General features: G+C 56.8%; 5 protein-coding genes across 5 annotated transcripts; 4 read left to right on the top strand and 1 right to left on the bottom strand.

Moving 5' to 3' along the window:
• Positions 1 to 1,829: 1,829 nt before the first annotated feature.
• CCM_04622 (n-acetylglucosamine-6-phosphate deacetylase) lies at positions 1,830 to 3,923 on the bottom strand (the record flags this gene model as incomplete). The annotated part of the gene is made up of 4 exons (XM_006669769.1): positions 1,830 to 2,082; positions 2,183 to 2,853; positions 2,991 to 3,380; positions 3,816 to 3,923. The coding sequence occupies 4 exons, from the start codon at positions 3,921 to 3,923 to the stop codon at positions 1,830 to 1,832; spliced, it is 1,422 nt and encodes a 473-aa protein (XP_006669832.1).
• Positions 3,924 to 5,040: 1,117 nt separating this feature from the next.
• CCM_04621 (beta-N-acetylglucosaminidase, putative) lies at positions 5,041 to 8,080 on the top strand (the record flags this gene model as incomplete). Its single annotated transcript, XM_006669768.1, has 5 exons — positions 5,041 to 5,111; positions 5,242 to 5,360; positions 5,413 to 5,984; positions 6,012 to 7,922; positions 7,991 to 8,080. 5 exons carry the CDS (start codon positions 5,041 to 5,043, stop codon positions 8,078 to 8,080), a joined length of 2,763 nt encoding a protein of 920 aa, XP_006669831.1.
• A 3,041-nt stretch (positions 8,081 to 11,121) lies between these two features.
• Positions 11,122 to 11,981, top strand: CCM_04620 (phosphatidylethanolamine N-methyltransferase; the record flags this gene model as incomplete). Its single annotated transcript, XM_006669767.1, has 4 exons — positions 11,122 to 11,182; positions 11,249 to 11,288; positions 11,346 to 11,374; positions 11,467 to 11,981. The coding sequence occupies 4 exons, from the start codon at positions 11,122 to 11,124 to the stop codon at positions 11,979 to 11,981; spliced, it is 645 nt and encodes a 214-aa protein (XP_006669830.1).
• A 1,710-nt stretch (positions 11,982 to 13,691) lies between these two features.
• On the top strand, positions 13,692 to 15,394 carry CCM_04619 (transporter protein smf2; the record flags this gene model as incomplete). The annotated part of the gene is made up of 2 exons (XM_006669766.1): positions 13,692 to 13,941; positions 14,031 to 15,394. The coding sequence occupies 2 exons, from the start codon at positions 13,692 to 13,694 to the stop codon at positions 15,392 to 15,394; spliced, it is 1,614 nt and encodes a 537-aa protein (XP_006669829.1).
• Positions 15,395 to 15,999: 605 nt separating this feature from the next.
• CCM_04618 (DNA repair protein Rtt107) lies at positions 16,000 to 18,774 on the top strand (the record flags this gene model as incomplete). Its single annotated transcript, XM_006669765.1, has 4 exons — positions 16,000 to 16,077; positions 16,143 to 16,576; positions 16,654 to 18,094; positions 18,148 to 18,774. The coding sequence occupies 4 exons, from the start codon at positions 16,000 to 16,002 to the stop codon at positions 18,772 to 18,774; spliced, it is 2,580 nt and encodes an 859-aa protein (XP_006669828.1).
• Positions 18,775 to 24,954: the final 6,180 nt, after the last annotated feature.

Here is a 24,954-nt window from a genome sequence, read left to right as displayed (position 1 = left end):
TGAGTGCCCCATCCATGTACCTTGCGGGTCTGGGATGCACTGTGATGATGATTTTCTGACAGAAATTTTATTTCCAGTGCTCTTGCATGCCATGGCTATCGCGTCTAGCTATACCCATGTCAAAAAGAGGAGGATTCTGGAACAAGTACTAGCGAAAAAAAAAAGAAAGGAAAAGCATCTGTCAGAAACCTTATTCAGAGATCCCTTCTCGCTCAAGGAACGCAGGTACCAACCTTAGCTCCCGGTAAACGATGGCCACTGCAGGCAAAGAGCAACAACTTGTAGGTACCTCCTACTAGTAGGTACCTGGAAAACAGCTGCGAACCGGCTCCCCCGCCGCCCCATAATGCGAAATCGTCTAGGTCCAGGCATCAACACGACTCGAGATATGTCAACAAAGTCCACCCAAAAAGGGGAAAAGAGAGCGAAAAGGGGGCCTTTTGCACGTCATTTACCGTCTTACATTGGAATCCCTTTCCAATGCCATGACTGAATGTCCCTTTCGTCTGAATCTGTTTGGGCCATCCGCTCCCCCGGGACCTGCGCCTGTCGGGGCAGTGTTGGCCGAACGGACGGGGTCCAGGGGGGGGCACTTTCCACTACCCCCCGTGGAAGTCGTTTATTTTAGTGTGCGATAGCCGCTGGAGCTGACCGTCCTAGGCATCAACCCCCTGTGGTCCCATATTGAGGCTGGCACGGGGAGGAGCAAGTAGCCGAGTTATCACGGACACCTAACCATCCCATCAAGGGTGGCACTGGAAAAACTAGACAATAAAAACAAAACCAAGAAAAGAAAAAAAAAGAATAATGAACTCGATAGTCTCACGTGCTGTCCACATACCACTCTGCACCTCTGCACCGCGTCTGTGGCTGCCTCTTCCCCCGGCCTCGTGATGCCTCCTGTCCATATATCTTCCCCAAAGGTGGTGTGCGACGGGCCGTGGCGGGGGAAAATCCCAGTTCTTACCCCAGACTTTTTTTTTCCCTTCATCAGTGGCGAAAAAAGAAAAGCAAAACCCCCAACTCCAACTCCTCCAATTTCCACAAGCCTTCTTTTTTCTATTGCCCAGTTAATATAGAGTGCATGCAGGTTTGCGCCACTAGCACGCAGTGTCACCAAAAACGGTCCGGACAATTATTATCCTACCAAGCTAGGCAGGCCGCTGGGCTAGCTTTGGACGGAAAACGCGGCGTCGACGCCGAGAACTCCTCACCACCCCTCCTCCCCCTCTCATATTCTTGTTCCTCTCCCGTCAGACGAGAACGTCGCAATACTACCGGCCGGGTCACAGCCCATGTGTTTACCCCGAAAGGCGGAAGCCATTGTTCCTTTCGCACCAGCGGAAGTGACCCTGTCATAGCTAGTGTTGTTACCCGTACAATCGTAGCATCTTGCTTGCTCTTATACTCGCCCCGGAAGCGTAGGGCTAGACAGCTGTAACCACCTCTTTCCTCATCCCGCTGCACGTCGTACATCCGTGCGTCGGGGTACATTAACCATGATCCATTGATGCTATAGCTTGCATGTGCTAATGGTCAACGCGGGATGAGAAGTACCAAAATCACCCAAGTCTCAACAGTCCATCTGCACTTCGATTTATGATAACTAGATATTTTTATTTGTTTATACTTGCTTGTATGTATACCTCTTTATTTTTCCTGTTTTTGTATTTTCCTCTGAGCCGCTCAAAAATGCTAACAACGCCGTTGTCTGGTCCCTTTATGTACAGTCTATCGATTGCAGTTATTCTGCCGCATCTTAGTCTTGTCGTCCTTTCCAAATACATCCAACACCAGTAGTCGTCAAGCAGAAAAAGAAGACGTGTCCTCTATGCATGAACCTTGGGCAGGCGCGTGCCAAACTTCCACACCTCGTCCAGGATCAGCTTGTGGTGCCCGTTGGTCGTCGTCTCCTCGGAAAAGATGAGCAAATCCGCATCCGCGCCGGCTTCCAGCGAGCCCTTGACGCCCTGCAGACCCATCATGGCGGCCGGCGAGGCTGTGACAGCCTTGAGCGCCTGCGGGATGCCCTCGCCCGACCACTCAAGGAAGTTGTTGACGCACTCTAGCAGAGTGATGGAGCTGCCGACAGCACGTTAGCGATTGATTCGACATGGAGCGGCGGGACCCGGCCCGCTCCTCCACAGGCATAAAAGTATTATGCAACGCCAAGCGTTCTTACCTTCCAGCAATGGTGTCAGAGTTCTCCAGCAGCAGCTTGGAGCCTTTTTTGATAATATTGGCCGTCGTCTCGCCGTTGGTCCACGGGTACGCGCCGTCCGGCAGGCCGACCAGGTGCATGGCGTCGGTGACAAGGATGAAGCCCTCCGGGTGGGCATTAAAGGCAATCTTGATGGTCGTGGGGTGCAAGTGGATGCCGTCGGCAATGACGCCAAAGTACGGGCGGGGGAGGCTCTCGGCCTCGCCCAGCACGCCGAAGATACCCGGGTTGCGGTGGTGCAGCGGGCGCATGGCGTTGAACAGGTGCGTGATCATGGTGGCGCCCTGCCCGACGGCTTGCGACGCCTCTTCGTAGGTGGCCTCTGAGTGCCCAACCGAGTAGCGGATGCCGCGCGCCGTGATGTCGGGGATGAGGCTCATCATGTTGCCGCGCTCGGGCGCCGCCGTGATCATCTTGACGGGGATAACGCCACCCGGCGTGGCGGGGGACAGGTTCTCCGCGCCGTAGCAGGCCTCGAGATCAGCAAAGGTCTGAGCCTCGATCAGCACGTCGACATTGTGCACGCCATTCTTGGTCGGGTTAAGAAAGGGCCCCTCGCAGTGGGCGCCAAGCGACTCGGCACCGTCTTCGGCCGCGTGCGAGCGCCCTGATGGACCCAGAAAGGGAAGCGCCTGATGATGAAACGAAGCCAAGTTAGCAGGCAAAAAAAAAATTCACAGGCAGGACGAAAAGGCAGGCGAATCAGACACTCAAACAAAGGGTGAGTAGTCTATGCGCTGCCGGGGTTCTGACATGGCCGCCGCCGTACCTTTTGGTAGAGCTCCGGTCGTTGGCTGGTAATGGTGGGGATGTAGGATGTGACGCCCGTCTGGACCAGGAGCTTCTGGCACTCCTTGACCTTTTTGCCGTATTGTGACATGTCGTCGAGCAGGGTGGAAAAGTTGAAGCCGAACGCGCCGTTGAGCTGGCACTCAATCATGCCGGGGGACACGATACGGCCGCCCAGGTCGACCGTCTCGGCGGGCAGCACCAGGTCGTCAAAGAAGACGGTCTGGCTCTCGACAATTTTTCCCGTCTCGGAGCTAACCCAGAGATCGGCCTGGACCAGGCGGTCGCCGCGCAACAAGCGGCAGTTGGTAAATTTTGTCAGTCCATGGTTCGGCGGCTGGGCGCCATTGGTGATGACGGCCGGCATCGTCTCGGGGGGTTGGCGGCGGGAATGGGCGGCGGGTGCGCTCAGGTGGTCGGCAGTTGGTCCGGTCCGCGCCCAATAATAAGAGGCGAGAGATTGTAGGGAAAAACGGTGCAGATGATGTTTTTTCAGATGAAGATTCAAAGTCGGTAGGGTGGTCTACACTACAAAAAAAAATTCCAAGCATGGCGGATGACGATGGGTGAGGGCAAGGCAAGTACTAGTATGAGTTTCCGCGGTCTGCTCAAAACTGCATTACCGCAGCCGCTGCTCCCGTGGAGCTTGCTGGCCTGGTGGAGGCCTGCCAGATCGGATTGTAGCAAGCGGACATGGCAGAAGCAGCAGCGCAGCTTCCTCGGAAACATACACGATTTGGGAGCAAAAAAATACATGCTGCCATGGATAGGTAGTTACTGGTGACTGTCACCATCCATCACGGACGGGCTGGGTGGGGACTCCGAGCAAAGCGGTGGTTACTGTTGAGCGGAGCAGGGACTGGCGCATTGGAGACGCCCGAAGGTCAACGTGCAATCCGGACCGACATGACATGATAGTACAGGTAATTACGGAATGAGTGGTTCGTTTGGTTTGGGCTGTTGTGAGCATGCATTATTCATGAGCTGCGACGGCGCGTTTCAGATCGCTGTTGTGTCAGGCTGGCAGCAACTTGTCCTGCACCTGCCTGTCTGGAGAGAGGCGCAAAGATGAGCGCCTCCGATCGACTAAAGCGATTTCATAAAATTCCCTGACAAATTTCATTTCCTTTCAAAAGCGTTTTAGTAACTAGGTACCTAGGTAGTGAGGCACGAACACGCCGAATTTTTTCAAGGCCTGGCCATCGCGATCATGGGCTTCTCCGCTGGTGTGCTGCTGGAAGCTTGCCCAGCCAGCCCATGTAACGTTGAATTGCCCAGCGGCCAACTTGTTAGCGCACACACCCCAGTAGGTCTCCCGGAGCCCCCCGGAAGCACCCCCCAGAAAGCCACTGGAGCAAGCCTTATCTCCCCAAACACGCCACCCCTCCAGGTCGCCCCAGAAGTGAGTAAGTGAGTGAGTTCTGTGCGGCGCTGCCAGACTGGGCAAACCGCTTCTTGTCGTTTGTTCGGTTCATCATGATTGCTTGGCAGAGAACTGCGAAATATCAGCATGCTCTCACCGCCTATGCTGCTTCAAGACTCCCCCAGCCGGCAGAATTCGGCCCCATCTACCCGAAGTTCAGCCTGCAGTACCTCAGAACCGTCAGCATGCATGCCTGTCGCCCTCGTTGTCCTGCTGCGCCAGTGCCTGTAGGCATTCCCCCGCAAAAGAGTCCAAAGTCAACCAGACGGCCGAAGAAATTGACGGTGCTCCTCGACTGCAAGGCTTCTACGCACAAATTAAACTTTGGCCATACCTAGTCATCCATCACATATCACAATACCGTAACACACTACAAGTGCCGTTCTACTCGCCTGCTGCGCAGCCACTTGTGGCCTCGAGGCGGAGCCCCATCCCGCACCTCCGGCTCCCAGTGCTCAACCCACCACCAGCTGGCGCTTGAACTCAATCGGCCCAAGTTCCATCCTCACCTGGCAGACCTACAGACCGTGTCCGCCCACCAACCCTCAACCGTTGCGCACGCCGTCAGAGGCATGCGCAGAGCTGCCCGATCAGTCGTTTTTGCACAATGACGTCCAACACCGCCAACAATGGCGCCGACAGCGCCGATATTGACCCGATATATCAGAACATTGACTGGTACGTCTCCCCCATCCGAGCTCAACCGCCCTGTCATGTCCAGCCAACAACCAAACGTGCTGCGCTTCTATCCCGGGCCATGGCATTTCATCTCACGTATAGACCAACAATACTGACGCCACCCTCGTAGGGCCATTGGCCAGGTGCTGCTTATGGGCTGGGATGGGATAGAAGTCACACCCCAGATCAGAACGCTCATCGAGGATCACCATCTAGGCTCTATCATCCTCACGGCCAAGAACCTCAAATGTCCGTTCTGTACTCGTCCTCCACCTCGTAGTATCATGCTGACCGCGTCCAGCTGCCCAGCAAACCGCCAGGCTTGTGCAAGAGCTCCAAACCATTGCGCAAAACGCCGGCCACCCGCAGCCGCTGCTCATCGCCGTGGACCAGGAGAATGGTGGCGTCAACAGCCTGTTTGACGAAGACTTTGTATGTCAGTTTCCTAGTGCCATGGGCATCGCGGCTGCTGGCAGTCCGGAACTGGCATACGAAGTCACCAAGGCCACAGCCACGGAAATCTCGGCCTGCGGCGTAAATCTCATGCTCGGACCCGTCCTTGACGTCTTGAACAATGCCCGCTACCAGCCTCTCGGTGTGCGCGCCACCAGCGACGATCCCCAGGAAGTATCACAGTACGGTCTGGCTGCCATGGCTGGCATTCGCGACGCCGGTATTGCCACTTGCGGCAAGCATTTCCCCTCCTACGGCAACCTCGACTTCCTCGGATCAAGCTTGGATGTGCCCATCATTACCCAGACCCTCGAGGAGCTCAGCTTAAGTGCCCTCGTTCCCTTTCGCAATGCAGTCGCCTCGGGTAAACTGGACGCCATGTTTGTCGGTGGCTGTGGTCTATCAAACCCTTCCATGAATGTGAGCCATGCATGTCTGTCGGACCAGGTTGTTGATGACATGCTTCGCAATGAAATGGGTTTCAGGGGTGTTGCCATCTCCGAGTGTCTCGAGATGGAGGCCCTGAGCCACGACTTGGGTGTGCAGAACGGCGTCGTCATGGCCGTCGAAGCCGGTTGCGATCTGGTACTTCTCTGCCGAGCTTACGACATTCAGCTAGAGGCCATCAGAGGTCTGAAACTAGGTCTGGAGAACGGCATCATCACCAAAGAGAGACTATTCACCTCCGTACGACGTGTTCTCCACCTCAAGTCAAACTGCACCTCTTGGTCCAAGGCTCTTAACCCTCCTGGGATATCCTTGCTCTCCCAGCTTCATCCGTCTCATCTTGCTCTATCTCGCCGGGCATTTGACGAATCTATCACAGTCATCCGAGACAAGGAGCAACTGCTACCCCTTTCACAATCCGTGCACCCCGGCGAAGAACTTTTACTCTTGACGCCCCTAGTCAAGCCACTGCCGGCGTCTTCATTGACCAAGAGCTTCCTAGATTCAAAGCAGGACCAATCACTTGCCATGGGTAATCACGACCGGTGGGTGCATCGTCGCCAGGATAGGACTGCGCACATGAGCGGTGAGGGCGTATTTCGCGAGTTTGGAAAGACTCTGGCTCGCCACCGGAACGAGAAGCTGCTACATACCAGCTACACTGCGAATGGCGTCAGACCAGTGCATGAAAATCTCATTAATCGCGCATCGTGCATCATCATATTTACTGCCGATGCGAATCGGAACCTTTACCAGGCAGGTTTCACCAAGCACGTTGACATGATGTGCTCAATGCTTCGAAGTCGAGGGCAAAAGAAGCATCTCATCGTCGTTGCTGTCAGCTCGCCTTACGATTTTGCCATGGACAAATCTATTGGTACCTATATTTGCACGTTCGACTTTACCGAGAATGCGATGGCGTCCCTGGTACGCGTCCTTATTGGTGAAGTCAAGCCCGTTGGCAGTCTACCAGGCACTCTTCGCAAGAGCAAAAAGGTTCTCAAGTCAAGACAGCTCTGGCTGGTAGAGGAATATGACCGCGAGCGTGATGCCACCGGTCTAGATGATCTCCTCAAGGCCATTCACCGCGCTGGAGGCTCGGACCTGGACTTTTTGTCCAACACGAGCGCATCGGCGTTTGAGCTTTTCAACAACAATATTAAAGAAGCACATTTCGTGGTGCGAAACAGCAGTACGCAAGCACTGTACGGCTTCGTGGCAACATATGTGACAGGGGCCGTGGGCATCCTCGGCGCGCTCATTGTCGACCCGACGAAGCGAAACGTGTCCATCGGCCGCTCACTGCACAAGCGGGCGCTCAAAAATCTGTCGCAGCAGCGCAGTCTCAAACGGGTGCAGCTCGGCGCCTGCTTTCCAGGCGTCTTTCCCGGTCTCGCCCTTGGCGCTGAGGCGGCCACGGTCAAAACGTGGTTCAGCAACAGCGGCTGGGACACGCAGTTCCCACGGCGGCTGACCAACATGGTCATTGCGGACCTGGGCGGCTGGACGGCGCCCGAGGGCCTGCTGCCGACGATTCAGCGGGCCAACATTAGCTTCGACCTGATCCACGGGCTGGACAATGCCGAAACGGTGCTGCACCACGTTCGCACCGAGAGCGGCCCCGAGGTGGTGGAGCTGTACCGGTACGCGCTGGCCGAGACCAAGACGTGCGGTATCGTCCGCGCCAAGGACCCGGCCGGCGCCATCATGGGCACCATCATCATCTGCAGGCAGGGCAGCCCGCTGGCCACGTACATCCCGGCCCTGCGGTCGAGATCGGAGAATATTGCGGGCATCGTCGCGCCGACCGTGCCGCCTGGGCCGCTGTCGACGCTGGTGCTGCAGGGACTTGCATTAATGGGCGTGCGCCAATGCAAAAGCCACAAGGCAAGCAAGGCGGTGCTTAGCTGGGTGAGTTGTTTTCTTCTTTTTTTTTAAAAAAAGTTCCTATTACTTGTTTAGTACTAATACTTTTGCAGGTCATTGATGATACGTCTGAGCCACTGATTGCCATGGGCTTTGATACTCTGCAAAGCTTTGAGGAGATTACCAACTCTCCAGATATGTGAGTGGAAATAATCCTGATGAATATATTCGCAAGTCTAACATGTCACAGCTTCCAAAACTAGGGCTGGTCGGGTGTTGATGGGGTGCGATTTTCATACGTGTTGAATAGGATTTTATGATGTATACCAATTCTTTTTCGCATTGATTTATATTCGACTGTGATGCCGACAATGTACTTTAAAGGAAATGAACAGGAACATGGCAATTATTATATCGACTTGAACTTGGAGCTTGGAGCTGCAAGGTAGTTACCTATGATGTAAGAGGTGGGTAAACTTCGGCAGCTTCCTTGTAGCAGCGTCGGCGAAAGAAAGGACCGCGTTGTGGGCGCGTGATTGGTCTCCAAATGGTACTGGCACTGGCGCTGGCTGGCGCTGACTGGGGTCGCCTCGGGCTGCGCGGGCTGTGGGCTCTCCTCTCCGCAGGCGGGCCAAATTCTGGGCGGCGTGGTTGCATTGCTCCTCGCAAGCGTTACCACCACCACTTCTGCTCCCTCTCTCCCTCTCTCTCTCCCAAGCTACAGCACCACCCTCCACGACACCGAACCGACTACCGATTAGCGAAATCACCGACTGGACAGACAAGAAGAAGCATTGGCTTGCTTATTTCTGCGTTGACCCGCCACTCTCTCGAGTCTCGGCGGCCCCTCCGACCGCGACGAAAAATCCCACAGTCGCCCGGCTTTGACGAGCGCCTGTTGCTGCCAATTCCTCTTCGGCCTTGGCCGCCACCTCCCAACGTTCTCCTTGCCCACGATGGCGACACAGCACATTCTGTTTGCCGAGACGATAGCGGGCATGAAAAAGGCATTTAAACGGAGAGCATACGGTAAGGACCTTTGCGGTGGTGCCCGGTCGCTCGCACCAACTCCCACGCCCAAGAAAAAAAACACAGTCGCTAACCACGAGGGGGGGCATTTTTCTCCCGGTCGAACTCTGCAGATTCCGATTCCGACTCCGAAATAGAACATTATAGCAACCGCGGGCAAAAGCTCAAGAAAAAGGGCCGCTTTGCGCACAAGGGCCAGCTGGTTCCGCCTTCTGGGCCCAGCGCCTACAAAGAGGTAAGTCGGAACGAGCAGCCGCCAGCCGACCAACGCATGATGCGGGTGCTAATGAGTCGGCTCTTTGCTGGAAACAGGAACTCGATTACGCGGGCGTTCGCCGATCCATTATTTATCGCAATCCGCCGCTGGTCGACGACGATGGCTACGAAGTCTTCAGCGAAGAAGAACACGACCGCGTGCACAATGCCGCGCGGGCGGCCGCCGAGCTCAACCCATACGCCAATATTCACCTCGAACGTAAGTGGCATCTCGAAACAGACTCTGGTCGCCTCTCGTAAGCTTGCTAACCGCCGCAGACACTCTCGCCCCGTTGACCGCGGCGACCGACCTCGCATCCCACCCGACCCTCTCGAAGCCATTCCTCTCCAAAACGCTCACTGAGCTGGTCGATCACAGCTGTCAACTTTTGCGCAAAGAAAACCAGTCATTGTGGGAGGTGCGGCAGCTGTGGACGTCGTTGTATGGCGACAACACATGGATACCGTGCGAACTCATGATTGGTGAGGACGATACGGCGCTATATTCGCAAGACCAGGTGTCGCCCCGTCTAGAGGCGCTGTCGTTAAGATCAGGAACGGCGACAGTCAACGGTGACGCAAGCACAGAGCAGCAGAGGCCAAACGGCTCGGCGAAAGCGAATGGCGACAATTCAAATAAGGACGGCGACGTGTCCATGGCCGACGCAGGGGTGAGCAACGGCAACGGCGCCGCCAAGAACACAGACACAGCGAGAGAGGCTAGAAGAGATGGCGAGAATACCACAGCCTATGACCGTCGAGACGGCACGGAAAGGCTGACAGATGCTGAGGCGTACCCAGGAAAGGCCGATGGCGAATCAAGTCAAGGGGGGGGGACGGAGAATCTGTGATACATCCCATATTCATACCGCCCGCCTCAGCACGGCCAGATCGCAACCTAGGGCTGCCGGCGAGCGAGGCAGACGATATTCGGCGGCTGCTGGCGCTGTACGTGCAGAAACAGGAGGAGGTGTGCCGGGGCACGTATAAGCTGCACCGGGGCTTGCTGCACGCGCAGCGACTGCGCGGGGATGTGCTGCACTGGTCCAAGGCGGAGGCGCACTGCGGCGTAAACCGCGACATGTCGGACGGCGAGGACTGGTACGACATGGCGGCATGGGGCCTAGACGAAGATCTGAAAAAGGGACACGACGAGGAGGAGGAAGATACCACGACGCAGGCCAAGAAGACGCGAGCCCGGAGATAGAAACGTAGGCGAAGCAGAAGAGGTGGCTGATTTTTTGGTCTAGCGAGGTTCTTTTTTTTTTCAGGGGGGAGCAAGGCATGCAGGGAACAGATATATATATTCATGTCTCCATTTTACGTATCAATGGCATGGGAGTTTTTGTTATCGAGGGTTAGTAGGGATGGCTTTGGTCAGATGGCAGGCTTTGGGCCAAAGTTAGCGTGGTGCAAACTGACACGCGACAGTAACTAATGAGAAAAGAAAGCAATGGAAAGACATGCGTGGAATGGTTACCGACCAATGATGTGACCGTACGGTAATTGACATGTGAAATGTTCATTTCAGAGCAACGAGGGAAAAAAAGGCCGCTGCCCCAACAAGTCAACGGAACAAGAAGAAAAAAAGTGAGAGACCGCAAGGAAGTCCCCGATTTCGTCCAATGATACAGAGTAGTCAGGAGAAACTGCATAGTCGAGGTGTTATTTAGTGCCGACCCCAAGCGAGGGTAAAAAAGCCAGCTCTGTAGTTGGAGCTGGGAGCTTGTGTGGGCTCCGCCCGTTCCCCGCCCAGCCCAGCGAGACGGTTGACGCGTGGGGAATCTTTAAAGGGAAGAGGAGAGGGCGTTCATGACGAGCTTCTTCTCCCTTTCATCTCTGTAGCGAGTTTTCTTTTTCCCCGTCTCTTGTCCATTCCTTCCCCTTTTTTATTCTGTCGCCAGTAACTTAGCGCCGGAGAGCCTTGCTTCTTGACGTCTTACCATCTCTACAGCTCGCAATGGCGTCACTTGTCGGGCAACTGGCCAGCTATGTCGATTTGGACAAGCAGAGCCTGCGAGGTGAGTGCCAGCGACCATGACCGACGCATTGTTTAGAAACGGCAACTAATTGGTTGGATGTGGCAGTCTCGGCGGCATCCATCATCTTTAACCCTTTGTTCTGGAAGTAAGTTGATTGAAATCCCGCGCCTCGCAGCGTCGCGAAAGCTCGCATGCTAACCAGGTGCCGAAACAGCATCGTCGCTCGTCAAGGTTCGAAACGCGTCCCCCCCGATACTCCCCCGCGACTGAGATGGCAGTCAAAAGAGGTGGAACCGTGGCTAATCGTACTTTCTACATGGCAGAATACCGCAACAAGGTCCTCACCAAGCTGTTCGGCGGCAACCGCACCGTGGCCAACTACGCACTCGCCGTCACCATCTTCTCCATCGGCCTGCTGCGCGACTGGCTGTACAAGACGGCGCTGTCGGAGCAGCCGTCGCACGCGCTGCTGCAGACGCCGTACGCGCTCGCCGCCGCCTACACGCTGCTCGCCGCCGGCAACGTGCTGGTGGTGTCGTCGACGTGGCGGCTCGGCATCCAGGGCACCTTTCTGGGCGACTACTTTGGCTTCCTCAAGGAGGACATGGTGACGGGCTTCCCGTTCAACGTGACGGGCGCGCCCATGTACTGGGGCTCCACCATGAGCTTCCTCGGCACGGCGCTGCTGTTTGGCAAGCCGGCGGGTTTGCTGCTCACGGCGCTCGTCTATGTCGTGTACGTCGTGGCGCTGCGCTTCGAGGACCCCTTTACGGCGGGCATTTATGCCAAGCGCGACCGGGAGCGCGCGGCGGCCAAGGCGGGCAAGAAGAGCAACTAGAAGACCGTGGGGGTTTTTGTTTGTGGCGACAAGATACATACAGTGGGGGATTTGGGGGCGCAGGATGCTGCATTGTGTTTTTTTTGGTGAACTTTGGTGTGTCGTTATCAACTGACGTGACCAAGTGCATGCGTGTATTGTGCGTGTCATGACTGTGATGAATGAGGTCGAGTTGATGACAGAATTGGACATAGACTGATGAAGGAACGAAGCAAAAGTCGTTCAACAGTGGCTTTGGGGGATAGAGTATGGTTATCGGGGATGTGGTTTGTGAGGTAATAGATATGAAATCGACAACCTGCGACCAGGGAGCATTTCGCACAACCCACCGCCCGGACCTTGTAAAAACAAACGAACGAGCCGACGGCCCGGAGACCGAAGACGACGCACAATCGAAGCTCAAGAATGGCCGGCACTTGTCAAGAGTCGACGTGGCACCCGTCCCACCAGCTCCGCGTCGTCCAGGTTGTCCAGGCAAATGGACGATAAGTGGCTGTGAAATCGCGGTTGCGTTGACGTGTGGGGTCTTTTTTTTATATGGACGACGAAAAGGGAAGAAGCTGCAGACGGGAGACTGGACAGCCGTCTAGTCATGACGGGATGACGGTGAGAGTGGCGGTAGCGTCGAGCACCACCCGAGTACGGCCTACCCTGGAGACTTTTCGCAAGGGCCGCGTTGATACTGGGTAGCTGAAATCCACAAAAGAGAATTGGGTGGTGAGTTGTCAGCAGTGTTTTAATTTGATGCGCCTTGACTCGCAGGCCCAAACAGATTGGACAGAGGCTTTCGGGCCTAGAAGTCACTCGTTGATGGTAGCTCACAGCCAAGTCCCCACGTTCGGGCAGGCAGTGTGCACCCTGTGATTTGGAATCGGCGGGGAGTCCCTAGCGCGCATTGGCAGGGCGGCTCTCTGCGCATCCGAGCCCGGGAGAGTGCACACCTCGTCATGAAGTAAACGGGCATTTTTATTTTTCCATTCCTTCTTGACTTGAAATACCCCGCCCTTCCTTCATCTACTTTGTTTCTCCCAACTCTGTTGTGCCCTTTTCCAAGGGACCTCGATACGTTGGGTTTCCTGCGCGCTTCGGTATTTGCACACGTGCCCGGCTTGTCGTTGAAACACCCACAAGCATCGGAAGGAATCGGATGACCCGCTTGTTTCGGCAACAGCAGCCGACGAACGCCAAGTCATATTGAAACGAAACGACGACGACGATCACCTCGTCTGTGACGCCTCCACCACGACGAGCTATTCCCTCTTTTCCCTCGATATTTTATTGATAGATCAGAAAACCGCTTTGGGGATACTACTCTTTCGTCGCTCTGGGGGCCGAACCCGCTTGCTCGACGAACCGCTTGCTCAGCTTTGGCGTATTGTGCGACGCGGAACTAGCCTAGCGCAAGCCAAAAAGTGGCGGCTTTTCAGTGCAAAAAAATTCGGGACCATCCACATAACGAAGTACATATACCGCGAAACCACCACCAAAAATCGTCACCCAACAGCTTCAAGTCCCCCAAAACACCAACATACCGCCAATCTCTCCCCCTTCTTCTTCACACTGATGGCCAGCGGACAAGGAATCTCCCAACGTCGCGGCCCGACCAACACCTCAAGACTGCCACCCCTCCAACAACGGTCCTGAGTCTCTCGTATATCCAAACCCGCACAACCTCGCTCAGTATACGCCAAGTAAAAACAACAAAACACCATGGCCAAGGACGCCACTGTCGGTGTCGCCGTTGCGCGCACCGCCTCCATCGCGTCAGCTCAACAGTCTACCGCCGCAACCAGCTCGGCCACCGACACCGCTCTGCTGCCGGGGCGCTCCGCACCGCCGCCGTCGATGCGTCTGCGGCTCGTCAACGAGCACGTCCGGCCGCGGCTACACAAGCTAAAAAAGGTGCTGTTCAACTATGCCAAGTTTGTCGGCCCGGGCTTCATGATTTCCGTCGCCTACAGTATGTTGTACCCTCCCCCCCAAATCCCACTGCTTCCTCTTGCCCTAAACAATTGGCATTTGCTTGCCCCCTGCTAACACCTCTTCAAGTCGACCCCGGCAACTACGCCACCGATATCGCAGCTGGCGCTTCGTACCAGTACAAGCTGCTCTTCATAGTCCTACTCAGCAACCTCTTCGCGATCCTGCTGCAGACGCTCGCCATCCAGCTCGGCTCCGTCACCGGCAACGACCTCGCCTCGGCCTGCCGCGCCCACTGCCCGCGCTGGCTCAACTACCTGCTCTATGCCCTCGCCGAAATCGCCATCATCGCCACCGACCTCGCCGAGGTGATTGGCACCGCCATTGCCCTGAACCTGCTCATCCCCCGCCTGCCCCTCGTCGCCGGCGTCGCCCTCTCCATTGTCGACGTCATGTTCATCCTCATCTTTTACCGCCCCGACGGCGCCATGAAGGGCCTGCGCCTCTTTGAGCTGTTTGTCTGCCTGCTCGTCCTTGGCGTCGTCGTCTGCTTCGGCATCCAGCTCTCGCTGATCAAGGGATCGAGCGTCGCCGACGTCTTTCGCGGCTTCGTGCCCTCCAAGGAGCTCGTTGAGCCGCAGGCGCTGTACCAGGCGTGCGGCATCCTCGGCGCCACCGTCATGCCGCACAGCCTGTTCCTCGGGTCCGGCATCGTCCAGCCGCGCCTCCGCGAGTACGACATGCAAAAGGGCCTTATCCCCGCCGAGCCCGACGCGTCCACCAGCGAGGACGGCTACGAGAGCAAGATTGTCTACGTGCCCTCGCAGGCCGCCATCAAGCACTGCCTCACCTACTCCATCGTCGAGCTCAGCACCTCGCTCTTTACCTTTGCGCTCTTTGTCAACTCGGCTATTCTCATCGTCGCCGGCGCCTCGCTCTACAAGAACCCCGAGGCCCTCGACGCCGACATCTTTGGCATCCACGACCTGCTCTCCAAGAGCATCTCGCCCGCCGTCGGCACCATCTTCGCCCTGGCCCTGCTGCTCTCCGGCATCTCCGCCGGCATCGTCTGCACTATTGCCGGCCAGATGGTCTCCGAGGGCGCGCTGCGGTGGAAGGTGAAGCCCTGGGTGCGTCGGCTCATTACGCGGTCCATCAGCGTCGCGCCCTCGCTCGTCATTGCCGGCGCCATTGGCCGCGAGGGCCTCAACACGGCCCTCACCGCCTCCCAAGTCATTCTTAGCACGGTCCTGCCCTTTACTACCCTCCCGCTCATCTACTTTACCAGCCGCAGCCGCTACATGACGGTGCGGCCCGGCATGGCGCGCTACCAGGTCGAGGACGAGACGGTCAGTGTCGTCGACGACGACACCCCGGGGATCGACATGTCCAACCCGTGGTGGCTCATTATTCTTGGAAGCCTCGTGTGGCTGGTCATGGCCGTCATGAACGTGGCGAATCTTGTCCTTCTTGGTCTCGGCAAAGCTGGTTGAACGTGAAGTGCAAGTACATAATAGAAAACTTGAATAGAAACATAAAAGTGGAGGAAGTTTAGAACTGCATCAGGCGGAGTTACCTTTATGATTTAACGCTTCATTTCAATACATGAATATCACAATTCTAAAAACGCGCGTTCGCTGCGGTATTCACTGGTCGCGCTGCTCCCATGAGCAATTGAAGGTAGTTTGTAGGCGTGTATATCTCCACACTTTGGCGCTTTGGCAGCGAGATACTAGTAAATAGGAATACTATTAAAAAAAAGACTCCCCAGAAAGAGTTTTTTTTTCAGATTGTTAGGTTACTTTCCAATACCTTCCGATAGTGTCGACTTTCATGAGGTTCGTTAATGGGTACGCGCCGCGTCAGGTGACCACCTGAGCGGTTCGCGTCGTGGCCGCCTCTAGCGCGTCGCCAAACAAATAGGCATCAACCCTGAAATAGTCCGCCGACGGCATCTGAGAGCAACATACTAGGCGAAACTCGTTACTCGGACATATCACTCTCGGATAACCCGCCCTTGTAATCGCTATGCTGCTCATTGAATAGCGAAAACGCCCAATTGAATACCGGATTATACGACTTGCAAACCACCGCAGACATGGGCGAGGGGCTCTTCCACGAGTGCGCCATCGCGTTTGTGCCCAGCAGCTCGCTTACGCCGAAATCCATCAGCGAGGTACGCAAAACCGCAGCTGATGTCGTGTTTTCCCAAAAGTGACTCTAACTCGTTCTTCCGGCAAGCTCTCGGCCATTCTCCAAGACAATGGCGCCGAGGTTCTCGATCCGCGCCGCAACGGCACCATCGCCATGGACAAGGTGACGCACGTCGTGTCCAACACCATCGACTTTCAGCAGTACACCGAGTCGCAGGCCTTTATGATCCCCGTGGTGACGACGCACTGGATCACGGCGTCGGTCGGCAAGCGGCGCGTCGCGCAGGTGCGGCCGTTCTCGCCCGACCCGCGCCTCATATTCGCCGAGGTGGTGGTGACGTGCGCCGACCTGCCCGTGACGGACAAGGAGAGCATCCTCGGCGCCGTCATGGCCCTGGGCGGCCAGGAGACCAAGGACGCTACCCGCATCACGACGCACGTGTGCGCCCTGTCCATGGACCACCCCAAGGTGCAGGCCTCTCTCGCCAAGGGCTGGAAGGGCAAGGTCGTCCTGCCCCATTGGTAAGTGTGGACGGTGCTGCGATGTTGAAAGAGAGCAGGACTCTTTTTTTTTTTGGTTGTTGCTAATCTATGGGCAGGTTTGACGACTGCTTCAAGCTTGGCAAACGAATTGACGAGTCCCCCTACTTGCTGCCCGATCCCGAGATCCTGAAAAAGACCTCTGACGACGAGATTGATATTCCGGTCAACGACAACCTGGATGGCGCCACCTCTCCGAATCCGCAGTGGCTGCCGCTACCCCCCGACGGCGACGTTGCGCGCCCGCCGTGCACCGTGTTTCAGCAGCGCAAGGTGCTGCTCGGCGCTGATCTCAACATCACACCGCGGCTCACCAAAGCCATTCGTGATATCATCAGAAACGGTGGCGGAAAAATGGTGGACACGGTGGATGCATGCGACATGTACATTGGCCAGTACCGCGACGGCGAGCAGTATGTGAGCGCCTGCCAGTCATGCAAAGACGTCGGCAACCTCTCATGGCTCTACTACCTCATTGTGCAAAACTCGTGGACGTCGTCGCTGCGCCGGCTGCTGCACTACCCGACGCCGCGCGACGGCATCGAGGGCTTCCGCGGCCTGCGCATCACCGTCTCCAACTACGGCGGCGAGGCGCGCGTCTACTTGGAGAACCTGATCAAGGCCTGCGGCGCCGAGTTCACTAAGACGATGAAGTCGGACAACACGCACCTCATCACGGCGCGCGACTCGAGCGAAAAGTGCAAGGCGGCGCCGGAATGGGGCGTGGCCGTCGTCAACCACTTGTGGATCGAGGAGAGCTACGCCAAGTGCCAGATGAAGCCCATCAACGTCCCCAAATACAACCACTTTCCGCACCGCACCAACCTGGGCGAGATTATCGGTCAGACCTTTTTGGATGAGGGCAGGCTGCGGGAGCTGTATTACCCGGGCGGCGAGGCGCTCATGACAGGCAGCGCTAAGCGCAAGCGCAAGATCCTTGAGGCGGCCGAGGACAACGCGTGCCACAACGGGCCGGCCGACGGGGTCGTCGTCGCGCAGACGGCGGCGGATGTGGACGAGGACGTGCTGATGGAGGGTGATGGTGACAAGGAGGACGCCGAGAACTCGCCACCGAAAAAGGCGGCGGCACCGGTCCCCGTGGAGACGCCGGTCCGCGCGCGTCATGTGCGCTCGGGCAAGGAGAATGACACGCCGTCGGTCGTGTCGACGGGTGGCCGTAGCGCCAAGGCCAAGGCCAGAGATCTGCTGCAGAATATCGCGCCCGACATTGCCCTCTACGAGAAGGAGAAGAAGCGCTCAGGCAAGGCGACGACTCCGTTTGGCGGCAAGCGGGCGGCGAATTTCGTCGAGAAGCAGAAGCTCGAAGAAGAGGAAGCCAAGCAAAAGAAGACGGCGGCGAAAGACAAGTCAAGCGAGGACGAAGAGGGCAAGCGACCCAGCAAGAAGGCGCGGCCATCGTTGCCAGATGTCGAGATGCGCATCATTCTCACTGGCTTTACGAGATGGTTGGAGGACAAGAACAAGGAGGATGCCGATAGAGTATGTTGTGCTATGGGATTTATTTCATGCCTAGATGTGCTAACTGTGCGCAGCGAAAACTGCGTGATATGGGTATCCAGATTGTGCAGGAAGGGCAGGCGTGCGACTACCTGGCGGCGCCGCATATCGTGCGGACCGTCAAGTTTCTGTGTGCCCTGGCGCGCGGGCCCGAGGTTATTTCGTCGACGTTCATCGACGCCGCGCTCGACACGGGCAAGCTCCCTGTGATAAGCAAGTTCCCGCTCAAGGACAAGGAGGCCGAGAGCCGGTACAACTTTACGCTGGGCAAGTCCGTTGGGCGGGCCAAGGCGAACCGGGGCCGGCTGCTGCAGGGCGTGGCCGTGTACTGCACCGAGGGCGTCAAGAACGGGCCCAAGAGCTACCAGGCGGTGGCTGAGGCCAACGGGGCCATTTTCAAGATTTACCGCGCGCGCAGCGGCACGACCATCAAGCCGACGACGGCGGAGCAGGATGGCGGCGCGCCGCCGGACCCCGTGTACCTGCTGAGCGGCGTGAGCGCCGACGAAAAGGGCATGTGGGCGCGCTTCCGCGAGATGGCGACCAAGGGCCACATGGAGCCGCGCATTGTGGCGCCCGACTGGCTGCTCGACGTGGCCATGGCGCAGCAGGTCCGGTACGATGCCAAGTTTGCCGTGGAAAACTTTTGGCAGAAGGATTAAGAGTTGAAACTGTCAAGATTCCCCGGGGCTGTATGCCGCTTTTCCTTCGTCTATATATTTGCTGGACTTTGTGTGTGTGGTAGCATCAGGTGGTTATATCTCCCGGAGTATAGAGGGTTTTCGGATGAATCTTTTTTTCCCTGTCTTGTTTTGCTGTTTTCCCTTTGTTTCAAGTATATATACAATGCTGTAATGATCATGTACTTGGCTTTTCGTGTCAGTATCAAATCAAAAGAATTTGACACCGAGAGAGTCTTCTTGGCCGAATATTTGGGCCTTGCCGCGCTTGACGAGGATGTTGAGGGCTTTGCGCAGGATCTCATTGTCAATGCCGTGAAGCTCTGCGACGCCGTTAGCACACACACACACACACACATACACACACGCATGCAAAAAAAAAGAAGCAAAACAATGTGTTGTTTTTCTTAACGCGGAGGAACATACCCGTGTTGCGCGTGCCGTCGCCCTCGGACAGCTCATACACGGTCAGCACGCTGCCCTTTTGCGCCGTGTCCTCGACGTACGCCTCGACGAGCGCGGCCCACTCCTCCGGTTTCTTCCAGTAGAGCAGCACCACGTCGTGCGCTCCGTCGTGCGCTGGCGTGCCGGTGCCGGCCACGTACTCGGCCAGGCCGTCCTTGACCATGCCGTCGACGAGCTCGCGCACGTCCGGGCCTTGCAGGCGGCGCTCGAGGCGGCGGTTGTAAAAGAGGTCCGACTCGGCGGCCTCGGAGAGGCGCAGGCGGAAGAGGCGGTGGTGCCGCGCGTAGGCGAGCACGAGCGCGGTCCAGGTCCGGCGCTGGGCGTGGTGCGTGGCCAGGTTGGGCTGGCGCGTGAAGAAGGCTGGGAAAGAGTACTCTTGCGGGAACTTGAAGTCCCCGGCGGCGGGTTGTTGTTGTTGCGACATGGCTTTTGGGCGGGCGCGCCGGAGTTGTGTTCTTCAGAATGCGTGGCGTTGGCTGCAACTCAGCTCAACAAGAGAGGGTTTGGATGAGGTCAGGCGGCTGCATCAAAGTGGTGCCTTCTTGGTGGGGGATGGTGGGGGGTTGGCTTCGCCACACGACTGCAGGCGGCTGCAGCGTCGACAGTAGGTAATTACATACTGCGGTATTGTTCAAGACGATGCATTTCTGGTAAACCATTTTTGGTGATTCTACAACAGTTTACCGCAAAATTGATACTCGAGGCTTAACCGAGCAAGGCCAAGAGACTCGACAGGGTCGTTGCGCCCACAGCCGTTCCAAGATACCAGTCCAGCCAATCGGGTGTTGCTGATACGCACAGCCGCTGGGCGCCGTTTGCCCATCGATCGCCCCCCAAGATAAACGACTTTTCATCGGAGAAGTGAAAACCGCGTCCACAGATAAGCTGCCCTGTCACGAACCCCCGATTAACCCCTTGAACTTTACTTCTCCGGGTTTCCTGGAGACGGGACGAGTCTTATCATGCGACACAACAACCTCTTGCCCCCCCCCCCCCCCCCGAATCGCGCCGCCGCACTGTCGGGCGGGTGGTGGCCTGAGCTTATCAGCTATTAGTATAGGCAGGCATGACTGATTGCCTTGGGCCATACGATAACTGGAGGCTTTCCATGAAGATGCTTCTCCGCGGGAGGGGGATACCGCTCGCTGTTTTTTTTTTGTTATAGGCGTATGATGATTGGCAGGGACAGCCCGCTGCGCCCATGGGGAGCCCGGCATATCATAAGATGCAGGCTCCCTGCATGTCGCCTTGCGAAAAAGCTCGACTTTTCCAAACCGTACTCGCCATCATGGAAGAAATCAAGCCCCCTCGCAAGAAGCTAGTTGTCGTCGGCTTGGGCATGGTCGGCATCTCATTCATGTAAGCCGCCTCCCGCGGTCCTTCCTTGACCACATGTCTGACTTGAAGCAGAGAAAAAATTATAAAATACGACACAAAAGAAAGAGAATACGACATTACCGTCCTCGGCGAAGAGCCGTATCTAGCATATAACCGCGTTGGACTCACCAGCTTCTTCAACCACCGCGAGATCCCCAATTTATACCTCAATCCACAAGAATGGGTATGAACCACGGCACAATCTAAATGTACTATTGCTAAGATAAAAACTATTAGTACGATGCGACGGCAAAAAACGGTCTGGCGTGCCACATCAGCACCAAAGTCGTTGACATCGACACCGACTCCAAGTCGGTCCACTGTGAGACCGGCCACAGCGTGCCCTACGACATCCTCGTCCTCGCCACCGGCTCCGATGCGTTGCTGCCGCGACACACACCTGGCCATGACGCCCAAGGCGTATTTGTCTACCGCACCATTGACGACCTCGTCCGGCTCATCGCCTTTGCCAAGGACAAGGGCGAGACGGACGGCCTCGTTGTCGGCGGCGGGCTGCTCGGCCTCGAAGCCGCCAAGGCCATGATGGATCTGGAAGTCTACCGCAAGGTCCGCCTCGTGGAGCGCAACAAGTGGGTGATGAGCCGCCAGCTTGACGCCGACGCGGGAGGTATGGTGGTGCAGCAGGTCAGCGAGCTCGGCCTGGACGTGATGCTGAGCAAGCGCGTGCAGCGCATCCAGGTCGACGCGGCCAACAATGTCCAGGGCCTCGTGTTTGAGGACGGCGAGGAGATTTCATGCAGCACCGTGTGCTTTGCCATTGGCATCAGCCCGCGCGATGAGCTCGCACGCAACGCTGGTATCGACTGCGCTGCGTCTGGCGGCATCGCGGTCGACGACAGCCTACGGACCAGCGCCCCCGACGTCTATGCCGTCGGCGAGTGCGCGAGCTGGCAGAACAATACGTACGGCCTCATCGCACCTGGTGTGGAAATGGCCGATGTGCTGGCATTCAACCTGACGCAGGCCGCATTGCATGCGCCCCGCGTCTTTAAGCGCCCTGATGTGAGCACCAAGCTGAAGCTGCTGGGCGTTGACGTGGCGAGCTTCGGAGACTTCTTTGCCGATCGCGACGGACCCAAGTACCTGCCGCCGAAATACATCCGCGATGCCAAGGCGAAAAGCGCCGGGGGTGCCCTGACGGCGGCGGACAAGCAGGCCAAGATGCTCACGTACAAGGACCCATTCCAGAACGTGTACAAAAAGTATATTTTTACGGCCGATGGCAAGTATCTGCTGGGTGGCATGATGATTGGCGACACGAGCGACTACATCAAGGTCGTGCCGCTCGTCAAGAACATGAAGGAGCTCGATGTATCGCCCAGCGAGTTCATCGTCGGCAAAAAGTCCGGCGAGGAGGATGGCGATGACTTGGACGACGACACGCAAATTTGCTCGTGCCACAATGTCACCAAAGGCGATGTTGTCCAACAGGTGCAGAGTGGCGCGTGCAAGGACATTGCCTCGGTCAAGACTTGCACCAAAGCCGGCACTGGATGCGGCGGGTGCATGCCGCTCGTGACGAGCATCTTCAACAAGACACTGACCGCCATGGGCCAGGAGGTGACCAACTACCTCTGCGAGCACTTCAACTACTCCCGCACCGACCTTTTCAACATCATCATGGTCAAGAAGCACAAGACTTTTGCCGAGGTCTTTGCCGACGCCGGCAACAAGAACAGCAGTAGCACCCACGCCAGCGGCAGTGTCGGCTGCGAGCTCTGCAAGCCCGCCGTGGCGAGCATCTTCGCCTCGCTATGGAACAAGCACATCCTGAGCGCGTCTCACCGAGGCCTACAAGACACCAACGACCGCTACCTCGGCAACATTCAGCGCGACGGCACCTACTCGGTGGTGCCGCGCATACCCGGCGGCGAGATCACGCCCGCAAAGCTGCTCGCCATTGGTCGCGTCGCCGAGTCGTACAAGCTCTACACCAAAATCACCGGCGGCCAGCGCATCGATCTCTTTGGCGCGCGCAAGCAGGACCTCCCCGACATTTGGGCCACGCTCGGCGCTGCGGGACTCGAGTCGGGCTACGCGTACGCCAAGTCGCTGCGCACTGTCAAGAGCTGCGTCGGTTCGACGTGGTGCCGCTACGGTATCGGCGATTCGGTCGGTCTGGCCGTGCGCCTCGAGGAGCGGTACAAGAGCATCCGCGCGCCGCACAAGATCAAAGGTGGTGTAAGTGGTTGTGTGCGCGAGTGTGCGGAAGCGCAAAGCAAAGAGTACGTATCCGGAGTCTTTCCCCATCCCACCATGCATCATACTGACGAGAAACAGCTTTGGCTTGATTGCGACGGAAAAGGGCTACAACGTCTACGTCGCGGGTAACGGTGGCGCCAACCCCAAGCACGCCACGCTCCTGGCCAAGGACGTGCCGCCCGCCGACGTCGTTGTCCTCCTCGATCGCTTCCTCATGCTGTACATTCGTACGGCCGACAAGCTGCAGCGCACGGCGCCGTGGCTGACCAGCCTGCCTGGCGGCATCACCTATCTGCAAGACGTCATCTTACACGACAAGCTCGGCATCTGCGCAAGCCTTGAGGCGCAAATGAAGGAGCTCGTTGACAGCTACTTTGACGAGTGGGCCGAAGCCATTGCCGACCCAACCGTTCGCGCGCGCTTTGCCCAGTTTGACAATGCGCCCGACGCGGCTCTGCCCAGCACGGAGCGGCAGTTGGACCGCGACCAGAGCCACCCCGTGCACTGGGCAGCTGAGCCCGCTACCGAGGACTTTAGGGCGCTCGGCACGCTGTCCGGCAAGGAGGAGGGAGGGTGGTCCAGCACGGCGTGGGAGCCAGTCATTGCGGCGACGCATTTCGCGGGCGCCGACGACCTGCCTAGCGGCATCTCGGCCACCATCAAGCGCGGCGATACACAACTCGCCGTGTGGCGCGTCGGCGGGCGCTACTACGCTACGCAGCAAATGTGTCCACACAAGCGCGCCTTCATCCTGTCCGACGGGCTCATCGGGCAGTCGTCCTCGACAGGCACCATTTCCGTCGCGGACACCAACGGGGACGCGCCCGCGCCGTGGGTCTCATGTCCGCACCACAAGCGCAACTTTGACCTGTCGTCGGGCTCGTGCCGCAACGACGACGCCCTCTCCATCGCCACGTTTGCCACGGATGAGCGCGACGGCATGGTGCGCCTGCTACTGCCCCCCGAGGCCGAGCTCGACGCCAAACTCGGCACGAGCCGCTGGATGGTGAAGAAGGGGGAGAGCGGTGAGGCGCCCCTGGCGGCACTGGACCGCAAGTACAAGCTCATCGGGCGCAAGGGGAGGAGGCCCGGCGTGGACCCGGTTGTCGCGCCGATGGCGTCGCCGCTGGTCACGGCCGGCGGCGGAGGGGGATGTGGTGTCGCGGCAGATTGGTAGATGGGCCATGTGTGGTCATTGACGAGCAAAATACCTTTTTTTTTTTTTTCGCGTGGAGTAGATGGGTAGAATATTATTGAGCTTGTTTGCAGTTTGAGCGATATTTCAAGACGATTCAAAAAATTGACAAGAGTTGCATCTACAAATCGAGTAGCCCGAACAAAACTGATCTTGTCGAATTACTTTACTAAACACGCACGGTATGAAATCCAGACAAGAGTGACCACTGCAAACGATTGAAGCAATATGGAATAGGGGGGGGGAATCTACCAATGCTATTTATACATGGCATTGCAAAAACCTAGTGATAGCAAAATAATAATATCCCAGCATTAAAAGACCAACAATCAAGAGAGGAAAACAACAACAAAAAAAAAACGCCGTCATCCAGTAAGACTTGAAGGAAAAAGGAAGATGAAAAACCGCCTCAAAACATTTTTGAAAAACAAACGGGGGTTTTTACTTTTCGAAAAAGTCATTCCATCCATTTTGTTCCCCCCAGTCTCTTTCCCTTGTCCTTGTGTTGTTGTTGTTGTTGCTGTTTTTTTTTTAAATCCGACGAAAAGAATTGTTTCATGTTGATGTTGTTGAGGTTGTTATACAAGATGATATTGCAGAAGCTGTGCGTTTCAAAAGCCGGGAAACCAAACCAAACCAACCCGAAAAAGAAAAAGAACCTATATATGATGGAAAATAACCCCGTTCATTTGTCTGTGTTGTAATGCGCAAAGATGATGTCATGTGATGTGGAAAAAGGAAAAAAAAAAGAGTGTGCGTCGAAGAAAATGGTATAAGGTGAGGGGGGAGGAGCCTTGTTTGCAGAGATAGATTTAAAAGGAATCGTCGTCGCTGATATCAGTCAGTGTGCCGTACCCCGTGTCGGCGTCCATGCCGACGAGGTTCTTCGTCATGGCGAGACA

Source organism: Cordyceps militaris, assembly GCF_000225605.1.
Source record: "Cordyceps militaris CM01 unplaced genomic scaffold CCM_S00003, whole genome shotgun sequence".
NCBI classification, from domain to species: Eukaryota; Fungi; Ascomycota; class Sordariomycetes; order Hypocreales; family Cordycipitaceae; genus Cordyceps; species Cordyceps militaris.
This window is presented reverse-complemented; position numbering and strand designations above follow the sequence as displayed.